Source organism: Oryza sativa, chromosome 12, assembly GCF_034140825.1.
Source record: "Oryza sativa Japonica Group chromosome 12, ASM3414082v1".
Classification (NCBI taxonomy): Eukaryota; Viridiplantae; Streptophyta; class Magnoliopsida; order Poales; family Poaceae; genus Oryza; species Oryza sativa.
In genome coordinates this window covers 854,837-867,921 of record NC_089046.1, presented here as the reverse complement: position 1 = coordinate 867,921, position 13,085 = coordinate 854,837, and the positions used below count along the sequence as shown (strand labels likewise).

The window sequence follows — 13,085 nt, the reverse complement described above, 5'->3', positions numbered from 1 at the left end:
AACCCACATTCACCGGTCAACTTGTGCTAATGTAACATCCACATAAGTACCAAGATGGATGCCATTCTCTCTCTTCTTCCCTCTTGGGCCCACAAGCTTGGCAGAGCTCCACCAGGATTCGTCGTTGTTGCCGCCGGAGAGCAGCGCCCTGATCGAGCTCCGTGTGATGCTTGAGGAGGAGGGATAGATCTCATCTCATGGGCAACACATGTGGTTACGTTGATATTAGCAAAACGGTTTCATGCCACCAACCGTGACCACGGAGATGGCGACAAGCTCCAGTGCACGATGAGGGACGACGACGGGTGAAGTGGTAATCGAGATAACAGAGAAGAGAGAAAAAAAACAGCAGGAGAGGCTCCTCCTGCGATTTTTAGTTATCTTTTTAGTGACTGAGAAACCGTCATAATGGCACGTTAGACAAAATCACCATCATAATGATTAAGAGAGACAAAATGTACCGGCATCGATAGTTGGAGATACTGGTTTTACGGTTGAGGGATAAGAATTAGGCTTGTGCAGTAGGTGAGGGACGCGAAATAGACTTATCTACAGCACATACTAATGAAAGTTGCATGCTTATCTATTAGAAATTTAGCAGATCATGTCAAAATAAAAGGAAGAGGATGCTGAATTATGACTCTAAAATTGTTTGGGCCACTGACTTGGATCGCACAAGAATAACAACGAGAGTTGACAAGGCCAGAATAATCCAACGCTTGCCTCACTCCATAGGCCATATGGGCCAGTGCCTACTGGGTGCCATACTGTTGTTGATTATTTGGCTTGTGTTATAAAGTTTAGGATTAGTTTGGAAAGCAGAAATTTCACAAGATATTTACAAGAAAACAATTCATTTCCTCCCAAATTCTTGTGAATGCCTCCATTCCAAATTAAAGAGGCCTTAGGCTGTGTTCGGCATCACTTGTTCCCAACCCCTCTCCCTCGTTTTCCGCGTGCACGCTTTTCAAACTCCTAAACGGTGTGTTTTTTGTAAAAAAAAATTCTATACAAAAGTTGCTTAAAAAAATCAAATTAATCCATGTTTGAAAAAATTTAGCTAATACTAATTAATTAATCACGCGCTAATAGACCGCTCCGTTTTACGTGCGGAGGGAATCCCATCCAGGACATGCGAAAGTAGCCTTAGTCTTTTGTTGGGCACAGTGTACTGTCACATGTTGCATCTAGCCCATAGGGTTTATGATTAAAACTGGTAAGCTGACTGTGTCTTGTATCCAGATTTGAAAGAACTACCGATCTCTTTTTCTTTTTTTAAAGAAAAAACATACTATTATAATAGTGGACTGAGATTGTGGAATATAATATGGGGATATGGCTGTCGTTGCTTTCATTCTCTATAATTCTTTTTTTTAAAGAAAAAGCATACTATTATAATAGTTGAAATACGATGTAGATGTACACATCATGCATATGTAAGACTCCCGTACGATGGACCTTTGGAGTAATCAATAAAAAGATGAAACTAATTTCTATAATAGTTCCGTAAAATCTTTATGGCCCAATTAATATCCATGCATATAGAGATGGAGAACGCTGATCGGTGGGGACACTCCACGCAACCACCAATTCTCTATTATTATCTTACTCTTTTTTTCTCTTTACCCTATCCATGTATGTATGCATGTAGTAATCTTTAAAAATATTTTTTCTTCTAAACTATTTATCCGATATATGATCCAATCACATCATTATATTTGTTATAATTAGATATTTACAACAAACTATCACATAATTATATTCTGGTAAAAAATATTTCAAAACGCTAAAACTCAATTTTCAAACATGATAGCAATATGTGTCAACCTGTATTTTTACTGTGTTTCACAAAATTATTTAAATGTTTCATAGGGTATTTCTTTCCATCAATGCATGTATAACATAATGTTTCATTATTGACCAGCAAAGCCACATACCTACTCTCTCTATCCTATATAAAATCCAACCCTAGCATCTCAATGCAAAATTAGTGGAGAGTGAAAATGACCAAATGCCCTTCATTATTGAAAAAAGTAGTAATGGTGATAGGTAGGTAAAAGGTATGAAAGAAATAAAAGTTCTCATTTTATATGCTAATTGTTTTTTGAAAGATCCTAAGATGTTAATCGTTGATCATGCATGCATATGGTCGATGTGAGCAGTGACCAGGTATGCATGCAGTTGATGTCTCGGCTGGCAGAAAAGGAGGAGAGAAAAGAAGTGGATAAAGTTTTGGATTTTCGTGGCACACTTTTCAAACTGCTAAAGAGAATCAATCTAGGAGGGACCCTCTTAGAATAATATATGTGGATATGAGGGTGTCCATCAATTAGAAGGGGTCACATCCCCTCCTAGTTTAATTCTTTTTGGGACGGATGGAGTACAATACTAGTTAGCTAGTGGATCTACCTAGTACGTGAATCACACTGACCGATCGAGAGTGATATAGACCGGTTAGCTGACCATGAATATAACAGAGAACGTGCTATTCATAAATTGTTTTCAGCTTTCTAGTCTTCCTTATTAATTAACCATATAGACAGATGGCAAAATATCCATCGGACGCAAATAATTTCCATGTGAACATTAGTTATATATTCTTGTCATGACATATTGATATTGACACATATGCATGCACACAGTAACACGTCAGCCACAGACTTCAGCCCACACGAAAAATATATATAAGTCGCCTATATTTGAACTTTTATATGGTACCATATAAAAGTTATTCAAAAAATTAGTGAACCGACTACTATTCAAATTATTCAAAAATATTATAGAAGGAATACTCTCAAATATTATTACTTCTACTACTGTCTACTCCTTCATCCCAGAAAAAAAAAATCAACTTCTGCAATGACTTGTCTAGATTTATCTTCGGACATTGGTTTTTTAGATGGAGCTCCATCTAATGCAATAATTTAAATATTTGAAATTAATAAATACCAATTTGTATTCATGCTGGAGTCCAAGTTAAATGTATTAGTTGATACGATAATGCTTCTAGATGTGTGTGGGTTTATGTCAATAGAATACATACCCAATGTATGTGGCCTAATTAGGAGGAAGAGAGCACAAGAGCGTGCTAGAGTATCGTTCCAAAAAAAACAAATATGGGTTGATTGGATCCATGCCATTGTAAATATGCCGATTTAGAAAAATACCACTGCAATTCATCTATTCGTAGCCGTGCCATTAAAAATTTACAAAATTAGGACTATGCCACCGCCATCATGTTTTCCATATCCATCTCCATCTTCTTAAACTTGATGTACTATATTTATCATTAAACGAACTATCATAATATGCAACTCTTTTTATTTAAAATATTTTACTTTTGTAGATATTGTTGGTCAAAGTAGCATATTGGAGACCGTGTCGAGATTCAAAAATACTTATATTTTGGGACGGAGGTAGTACCCATTTGAATAGATTCCAAACAGTTGATTAACATATATATATAGTACTAACTATTATGCTATATGTAGATTTACTATTTGATTCAAACACCAGCATTAAATGTTCTTTTTAATATTATAAGACCATACAAGGTCTTTGTGGACGGCGTGAGTATGGACGGAAGTCTTGACCGAAAAGCTCTAGATTGACGGCCAATTGGCATGTTGCATGTGCACTGTGCCTGGTAGCTTATGTCAGGGGGCATGACGTCATGGTTATGTGGTCCTCACCTGTCGATCTGTGTACCCATAACCATAATGTAGGAGCTGGTAGCACACAGTACCTGTAAGGCCAGTCACAATGGCTAGTGTCATTGCACGGCTACCCAAAATATTATACCATCTTCTCTCAAATGAAATCTTTTATGAAACAATCCCCACAGTGGAGGGGTTTCACTTTGACGTTTCCAAGACTAAGCAAAGCATTTAATTGATACAAGTTGCTGGGATCATTTGTACCCAAAATCCGGCGCGGCGCGGGAGAATGCGGAGGTCGCACGGCGGAGGCGGACGCAAGAGATCCGGTGAATGAAACGAATCGGCCTCAACGGGGGTTTCACTCTGTTACCGAGGACTTGGAAACGACGCTGACGAGTTTCACCAGGATGAAACTCTTTCCTTCTCTCTCATCCCCATTTCATGCAAATAATCATTTTTTATTCAGTCTTACCCCTATTAAATGTGCATGACACACCAGTGAAACCCCCATTGTGACTGGCCTAAGAACGACTTATTGAAATTTTGAAAGAGATGGAGAGACTTAATAGTTGACTCAAAGGCCCAAACTAGCTTGCTTATTACTCCCTGTGCTCACTGAAAGAGCGAGACTTTAGTTTTCTTGGTTACTAGCTAGCTAATTGTTTTTTGAAAGATCCTAAGATGTTAATCGTTGATCATGCATGCATATGGTCGATGTGAGCAGTGACCAGGTATGCATGCAGTTGATGTCTCGGCTGGCAGAAAAGGAGGAGAGAAAAGAAGTGGATAAAGTTTTGGATTTTCGTGGCACACTTTTCAAACTGCTAAACAATGTATTTCGTGCGAAAACTTTCTATATAAAAGTTGTTCTAAAATGGAGTATCAGATTAATCAATTTTTTAAGTTTTTAATAATTAAAACTCAATTAATCACACATTATTACCACCTCATTTTGTATGAAACGTACTTAATTTTTATCTTCAACTTCAGGAGATTCAAACACCACCATATATTATGGAGAAGTTAGCTAATTAGCGCATGAACTAATATAATACATGCAGCTGCCTGCAGACACCAGCCACGTGAGGAACGACAACCGAACGACAGCTACAGGACCACTCGATCGATCAGGCCGCTGGCCGGGATCGATATGGCTGCTGCAACTATATATACGTACTACAAGCACCAAACCTAGCTAACACGTATACTAGCTAGCTAGAAATTCAAACCAAAATAAGTACTATTATCAGAAATATTCCAGCCAAATTTAAAGCTAGCAAATCAAGCAGCTACAGCTAGAGAAATCGATTGATATCGATCTCCATTATTATCCAACGACGACACGACGACGCAGCGGCGGCGATCGATCGATGGAGGAGGCCTACTGCATGATGATGGTGGGGAGGGAGAGGGAGCTCGTGGCTGAGCTGCGTCACCTCCTCTTCCCTTCTCCGTCTCCGACCACCCCCGCGAGCCACTCTACTACTGCGCTCACCGGCGACGACGAGTGCTTGCCGCCAGGGCTGACAACGACGACGACGGTGTCCGGTGGTGGAGGACGGCGGCGGGGGAGGAAGAGAGTCCGCCGCGACAATGATAATCTCAAGCTGCTTCAGGCAGATGATGATCAGGAGGTCCTAGCAGCAGCTGTTCATGGCGATGCAAATGCCAAGCCTCTTCCTAATTTCACCAAAACAAGGTGCTAATTAATATATCCATGCATCAAGCTTAATTAATTTCTAGGTGTCCATCAATAACAAGAACACTGCACACCGCACCTGCTTTCTTTTTTGTTATATTTCTGAAAGCAAATATAATCAATATAATGCACGAACGGTTCGGTTCATCATGGATTTAGAAATTTTGATTACATCTAGCTAGTTATGTATATGCAGCAGGAGGAAGCTGCAGACGACAACATCAACGATGGTAACGACGGTGCCAGATTTCGATGGGTATCAATGGAGGAAGTATGGTCAGAAGCAAATTGAAGGTGCCATGTACCCCAGGTACCATATCATTCCATATTTACATATGTATGTATTGTCACTACTGCTACATCAGTGTCATAAATCGCCACTGTTTAGCACTGTTGCTACAGTACTGCTACGTCAGAACACTGTAGCACAAGACAGATTACTGTGCGCCTCTACTTAGAACGAGCTAAGTCAGAGCAGCCGGTTCCGACTTGCAAGCATGCTCTGAGATGGAATCATTAATGTTATAAAATCAAGAAACTGCAGCCTTGAAACTCTCCCTATGCAAGAAATTAATGAGACCATCTATCTCAAAATAGGCTTGTTTAGTTCCCCCATAAACTTTTCCTAAAAACATCATATCAAATCTTTGGACACATATATTGAGTATTAAATATAGATAAAAAGAAAAACTAATTGCATTGTTTGCATGTAAAACGCGAGACGAATCTTTTGAGCCTAATTAGGCTATGATTAGCCATAAGTGCTACAGTAACCCACATGTGCTAATGACGGATTAATTAAGCTCAAAAGATTCGTCTCGCGGTTTCCAGGCGAGTTATAAAATTAGTTTTTTCATTCATGTCCCCGAAAACCCGTTCCGACATCTGGTCAAACGTTCGATGTGACACCTTATTTTATCAACTAAACAAGCCTCACGAGAGATCAGAAATTAAGCCTTTTTGGTTATGACGTGGCATGCGCAGACAATCGATCAGTCCTTTCACTCGGATACGCGTAACATATGCATGCAACCTTTGTGAATTGGTCGTACAGTACGTACGTGTAGGGCCCACAAGCCCATTACTAGGTGAATGATTAATTGCACGCATCGTCGCGCGATACACATTGTTGGGGTATGTTACAACAGATCCTACATATGTGTGATTGATTCCACTAGAATTAATTATCCACATATAAAAGCTGAAAAACTGAAGTGAAAAATGCAAGATCATATAGTAATTAGCTACTAGGTTGCAAGTTTGTAATGATATATGGATGTGTGACTAATTAATTACTGTAATTAACATAGATCGATGGACGCATGCAGGAGCTACTACCGGTGCACCAACAGCACAAACCAGGGCTGCCTCGCCAAAAAGACGGTGCAGCGCAATGGCGGCGGCGGAGCAGCAGGGTACACGGTGGCCTACATCTCAGAGCATACTTGCAAGTCCATCGAACCATCGCTGCCTCCGGTCATCCTCGACACCACCGTCCGTGCTACCAACAACCACCACCCGCCTGCAGCCTCTTCTTCTTGTGCTGCTCAATCACCGGCGGCGGCGGCGACATCGTCGTCGTCGGATATGATGATGACGAGTACTAGCAGTACTAGTAGCGAGACTGGTAATTGGAGCGGTCAGCACGGCGCCTACGCGTGCCGTCGACAGATGATCGCCGCCGATGAAGAGTACTGCTGCTGGGACACTCCGGCGACGACGACCACCTCTGGTTCTGATGGTGGTAACAGTAGTACTTGTGCCGATCAGGTGATAGACTTGATGAGCGGGCCCATCAGGTCGCCGCTGCACATCGCGGCGGACGGGAATTGGGTGGACGATTTGCTTCTTGTTGGTGATGGGCTTATCGACATATCCAGCGCTAACATCACCCATTTGTTCAGTTTCTAGATACACTCATACACATCTCTGCTATATGTATCAGATGTTACTTATGAATTTTGCATGATGGTGCTGAGATTATAGGCATATAATAATTTAATCTATTCCATAAATAAATCATGACATTACAGATGAAAACTAGCATGAACGTATCATTAGATCTACACATGTAAACTACACAGTATAACATGAATAGATCAAACATGCGCAACATATTGAACACATACCGAGGTGGCGGAAAGACCGGCTGCTCGGTCGAAACTTTTCGTAGGCGTCTACGAAGGCACGCAGCACGTGAGCGAAGAGGAAGACGAGCCGTCGCGGACGAACAGGGAGCAGTCGCGCAAAGTGCTTCCCAAAAACCTTATTGCCGCCTTCTCCCGGTGCAGGACGTCGAAGGCAGAGGTTCCGGAGACCTGCTCTCCCGATCGCAGGTGCACGCTGGCGGAGTAACCTACGAGCGACGGCGCAGCACAGAGTAGGAGGCAAACCCGGCTAGTGAGCGCGCGCGTGTGTTCCCCCTCTTCTCTCCACCACACATGCTTCAAGTGGCTAGGAGGGCATCCTCCCTTTTAAGAAGGCCCCCCTTTTCTAGAATAAGCAAGGTGGTACTAAACTCCACATGCATGCCATCCCATGAGGTGGGCTTTTGTGATTTTCCAAAAAATTAATCTTCGAGTGGGCAAGGCACATTCATTAATTCCAACAGATGGACCAACTCTTTTTTTTTCTTTTGAAAATAATTAGAAATCCGACCCCTACATTTAACTTGGATGTACACAGCCTGAACAAATCGTGTCTAGAACTAAGCTTACACCTTACACAATTTTCACACCAAAACACCCTATCATAAAAAGAGCTCTAAGACTCAAACAGCTAACAAGAATTGAAGGTAAACATCGAAGAGCATTCAACATGTAAAACTAAACCTGCAACATCTTCCTCAAGTTCCATCCAAATTCTTGAGAAGAATTCCATCATTCTAGCCTCCAAAAGCTTGCCAGCCATGCTTCACCCAATTACTATCCTTTTTTTTTAAGCAATAGTCACCACTGACGAGTTTAGTGTGTCCCTCTAAAAATTACCCGTAAAAAAGAGTTAGCTCTTAAAGCATTCAAAACTTAATTATTCCTACGAAATTGAACCGACGAACATAAAACTACCACCCATAAAAGATTGCCATCTTAATTTAGGATGTAAACCACTTAACCAACTACTACCAAATTAAGCCTAGGCACTACCAGTGATTTGGTCACAATCCAAACTCTCAGTGGTACTGTTCTGATAACCAAAATATTGGTATGGCCCAGTTTTGGTAGCAAACCAAAACGGCCCGAAAAGTAGCGCTGATTGAAGGCACGCTATTCTTTTGGTCAGATTATTAAAATCCACAATTATGTTTTTGTAACTATAGGTTGCTACCTTCTATGTGTATTAGCAAGCTATAGGCAAGACAGACATCTTCACATCTTTTGTAAGGGACCTTTTCTTGAACTTGAAACTAGAAAACACATGATCACCACTAGCTCGACCAAAAAAAATGAGCTAGTTTGTTACACATGGAAAGTGCCTCATGTGGAAGAATGAAATAAAGAGCTGTAGAATTCAGTAATTTAAATAGGACAATAATAATGCATAGATTCAAGAATACATGTCTACGTTCAACCTTTTGAGCAAGGGAGACTGGAACTGTGCCCCACCACTTGCTATTAGCTTGTCAGCCTTCGTTTATTTTATGTCAACCAAGTATCATATTCAGCATGGCATGACCATGCCCAACAGTTAAGCAGGCTGCCAGGCAGTTGTATGCCAGTCATGTCTTCATTGTTTGCATCACTATTGAGCATGTCATCACATAAAAACATTCGAAAAGGTGACATCGGGTGTTGTTGCCATGCTTTACTTCACATTCTTTTCTGATTTCCATGTATATAATTGATATATGCGTCCTTGCAGACCAAAGAGGATGACATGTTGCGGTACAAGTTGGAACGTGTCCCTTTCTTAGAAGAGAAAGTGAGAAAAGTTAGGGAAAATGGGAAGATCATATGCTTGGACATCAACCAGCTGATGTTATCTCAAGAGAATAGATTTGCTTTCACAATAGAGGTGGCTGAGGAAGCTAACTCTTATCTTGAAAAGAACAGGCATGAGTATGGACTGAAAAAACCTATACTACATGTGCTCAGTGACCGCATGAATGAAGCTGGGTTTTCTCGGCCGGAAGGCTACCTTTATCCTTATCCTATTAAGCCTGGTCCTTATTTTATTAAAGAAGAAGGGCACTGAATAAACCTCATGCTCTACAGTAAGTATATTTCACAGCCTACTTGCCAAATGACCTTTTTTAAGTCCTGCTTTTCCCTCCAATTTATCTGTTATCCTCGTTTGCTATGACGATTGTTCTTGCTAACAACAAGCATGCCCTAGAGTTGGGGGACTTGTTTTTGGTGGGTCATTTGTGTGCGTAGGAGGGGGTTTGCAGATCTGCTTCATCAAAATATAGAAGAGGACAGTATGAACTCACAAGCAAATATCAATATTTATCACGCAAAAAATGGCTTCATAGACGATCCACTCCCTCAGAACTATGCATTAATATTACACCTAAGGCCCTATAAAATAAGCTGGTCTTAAGTCCATGCAACAAAGACTAACAATAAGATAAGAGTATATCTATATGGCTTTCTGATCCATATGGATGTATAACGATTAAAGCACACATGAATTTGCACTCTAACAAGTAATTGTGTTTTGAAGCCAGTCCATTAGCCCAACTAAAACTCTATATCAAGATACACGGGAGTAAACTAATTGTGAAGGATTAAATGCGGCCGGGCTGAAGTACAGATCGATCGAAACAAAAGCGCGCAGCTGCCAGTCAAACAAAAGCATATGCATGCCTGCCAATATAGCGGTCACTGTCACACACGAGCAGCACGATTTTGCCCATGACATCACCACCCGTGACGTCACCTTGCTGTCGATTGCAGGTTGCAGCTTCCTTGTCACAGCAGAATTAATTTTGTCTCGTCCCCTCTGTCTGGAAATCTTGGGATGTGAACTATCCTGTAACGATAGATGAATCTAACAGTAATACCATAGTATTATAGATAATAATATTTTGGGACAAATATAGTAGCTTTAGGCCCTGTTTGGGGGAGCTTGTCGTCCCAGCTGCCTTCTGTTAGAAGCTGTCCCAAACAGTCCATAGCTTCTGAGAATCTGTAGTTACAGATTCTGAAAAATAAACTAAGAAGCCAGAAGCTGAAGAAACTGGGTTTCAGAGCTTTTCCAGATTCTCAGAAGCTGGCTACCAAACAGCTGCTTCTTATAATCTAAAGCTACCCTAAACAGTCCCTTAATCTTACACGGACTATATTTGATCTTAGAGGCGGAGTTAGGACCCGGCGACCCTAGGCAGCTGCCCGGGCTCCGGCGCCGCATGCATCATTAGATTAGTTCTAAATCACGGTGATTAGCCACAGCATGCAGCAGCCAGCATGAAGCAATATAAGTGTGTTTTAATAATCTGTTAATAGATGTTACATACACAATCATCTAGAGTAACCTGAAGCACCATAATTGTTTACTAGATCGTTTTATCCATTACTTGCGTATAAGCTATTAGACGTTTGCAACCTGAAGGCAAAGTAAATTTTCTAGCACCCATTATATATTTTTTTTCTTTTCAAGATAATAAATTACTAAGTACCATAGTCTGCAAAAACACCACCATTGTTTTCCTCTAAATTAGAATACGATAAAAAAAATGTTATATGGTGCATAGTGTATGGAGTTATTTGGGATTTGTTATATATCCGTTGGCGTTGTTAATTAGACTTGTCCAGGCTCACAAATATTTCTAGATCCGCCACCGTTTGACCTTTCTACCATTTCACTTGTTCATGTACTCCACAGTCGCTAGCTAGCCGTACGTGTCAATTTCATTAGTCATATGTATACCTGGGCAAATGGGTCGTGCCAAGCCGGGCCGGCCCAAGCACGACCGCACTGTAGAAGGTCCAGGCCCGGCACAGCACGCCGGCCTATGGGCCGTGCCGGCACGGCCCGTTTACCCGTGCCGTGTCTGGGCCGACGCCATAGCCCGTGGGCCAGCACGGCACGGCACGTTTACTGTAGAGGGCTGGCACGGCACGGCACGGCCCGCGAGCACGGCACGGCACGGGAGCAGCCTAGGGTAGGCACACCGCGCACGTGGCGCCAAGCGGCCGAGCCGCCGAGGGTAGCCGCGGGGCCAGGCGGCGGGAAGCGCGCGTCGCTGCGTTCGCGCGTGGCGCGTGGCAAGCGGCGTCGCGACGTGTCGCTGAGGCTGGGAGGCTGGGTCGCTCTCGCTCTGACTGCCTCCGTCACTCCGTGCCTCGTTGGGAGCAGCCGAGACGGCGACAGGCGACTCAGCGAGACCCCGTACGGCGGCCGAACAGCTAGTCAAACGACGAATGCGAGAGTGCCACGTGTCCCCAACGGCTAGTGAGCTAATCCAACGACCGCTGTTTTTGAGAAGTAGCCGTTGGAGAGCAAAAAAATGGAAAAAAAATTCGAAAAAAATATGAAATTTATTTCTATAAATAGGACACCCACCGGAGCATTCTGAATCATCCATACCTCCCATTTTGTGCTATGTTGTGCTCTTTCGTATGATAGATCAATTTTTTGATTTAGACAAAATTTGACAAAATTTTGTCTAAAATCAAAAATAGTTTGTGACTAAAAATAGTGCATACAAGAGGTGTAAAGCCAAGCAAAGGTGGTAAGAAAGAAGTACGTCATATATTCAGTTTTATGTATTATTTTATTTTATGTTATGCGAATAAATATTCTGAAATTTGTTTATGTTGTTTTAAATTTTCAGAATGGACGAATCGAACATTCCATCGTTCACGTTAGGTGATTTCGACCCTAACTACGTGTCGAGGTCATTCCCAACTGGTGAGTATGATGCCACCGGATCGGCTCCAACACCACCAGTTATGGAGCCACCGGCGGGTTCAGAAGCATCCGGCACTATGAGTGGGAGTGCATCGACGAACACCGGCTCAAAGAGATCAAGAACTTCCGGTGTTTGGCAACATTTCGATGAGGTGGCCATGACAGGCCCTGATGGAAGGCAGGTAACATTCGCGAGATGTAGAATATGCAAAAATAAGTTATCTGCAAAATCATCTGGTGGAACAGGACATTTGAAGCGGCATGCCGAGGCTTGTGCAAAGAAGCAAGGAATCCAACTACGACAGCAACAACTACTACTAAATCCTGATGGTACGGTACGTACGTGGGAGTATGATCCTATGGTAGCTCGAGAAAATCTTGCCCGTTTAATTGCTAGACAAGATTTACCCTTGAACTTTGGTGAGAGTCCTGCATTTGAAAATTACATAAAAAATTCTCATAATCCTAGGTTTCAAGCTGTTAGTAGACAAACCACAACCCGTGATTTGAAAAATGTCTATGACAAAGGTTATGAATCACTGAAGGAATTATTTAGTACATGCACCTTTTCTGTCAGTGTCACCTCAGACATATGGAGTAGTAGGGCTAAAGAGGATTACCTTAGTGTAGTTGTACATTTCATTGATGATGATTGGCAAATGCAAAAAAGAGTTCTTGGCTTAAGGTTAATTGATGTTTCACATACTGGTGAAAATATAGCAGAGAGAATTCGAGAGGTTATTGATGAGTTTAACCTTGCAGATAAAATTTTTGCTGTAACAATGGATAATGCATCTGCAAATTCTAGGGCCATGGAAATTCTACAACCATTATTTTGTATTTATGCTCAATCATTTCTTCTGCATTAGCGTTGT

At 41.8% G+C, this 13,085-nt stretch overlaps 2 protein-coding genes across 5 annotated transcripts; both read left to right on the top strand.

The window, feature by feature from the left end:
- Positions 1 to 4,702: 4,702 nt before the first annotated feature.
- LOC107277481 (probable WRKY transcription factor 72) lies at positions 4,703 to 7,317 on the top strand. Of its 4 annotated transcripts, none has more exons than XM_066306523.1 (3): positions 4,703 to 5,358; positions 5,558 to 5,668; positions 6,687 to 7,317. In XM_066306523.1, the coding sequence occupies exons 1-3, from the start codon at positions 5,030 to 5,032 to the stop codon at positions 7,267 to 7,269; spliced, it is 1,023 nt and encodes a 340-aa protein (XP_066162620.1). In that variant the 5' UTR covers positions 4,703 to 5,029; the 3' UTR covers positions 7,270 to 7,317. The 4 variants fall into 4 exon arrangements, with proteins under 4 accessions (XP_066162620.1, XP_066162619.1, XP_015619481.1 ...); XM_066306522.1 differs by having other exon boundaries at positions 6,669 to 7,317; XM_015763995.3 differs by having other exon boundaries at positions 5,555 to 5,668.
- A 1,904-nt stretch (positions 7,318 to 9,221) lies between these two features.
- On the top strand, positions 9,222 to 9,630 carry LOC112937372 (protein PLASTID TRANSCRIPTIONALLY ACTIVE 7-like). The gene has a single exon (XM_026021934.2). The coding sequence runs from the start codon at positions 9,232 to 9,234 to the stop codon at positions 9,547 to 9,549; it is 318 nt and encodes a 105-aa protein (XP_025877719.1). The 5' UTR covers positions 9,222 to 9,231; the 3' UTR covers positions 9,550 to 9,630.
- Positions 9,631 to 13,085: the final 3,455 nt, after the last annotated feature.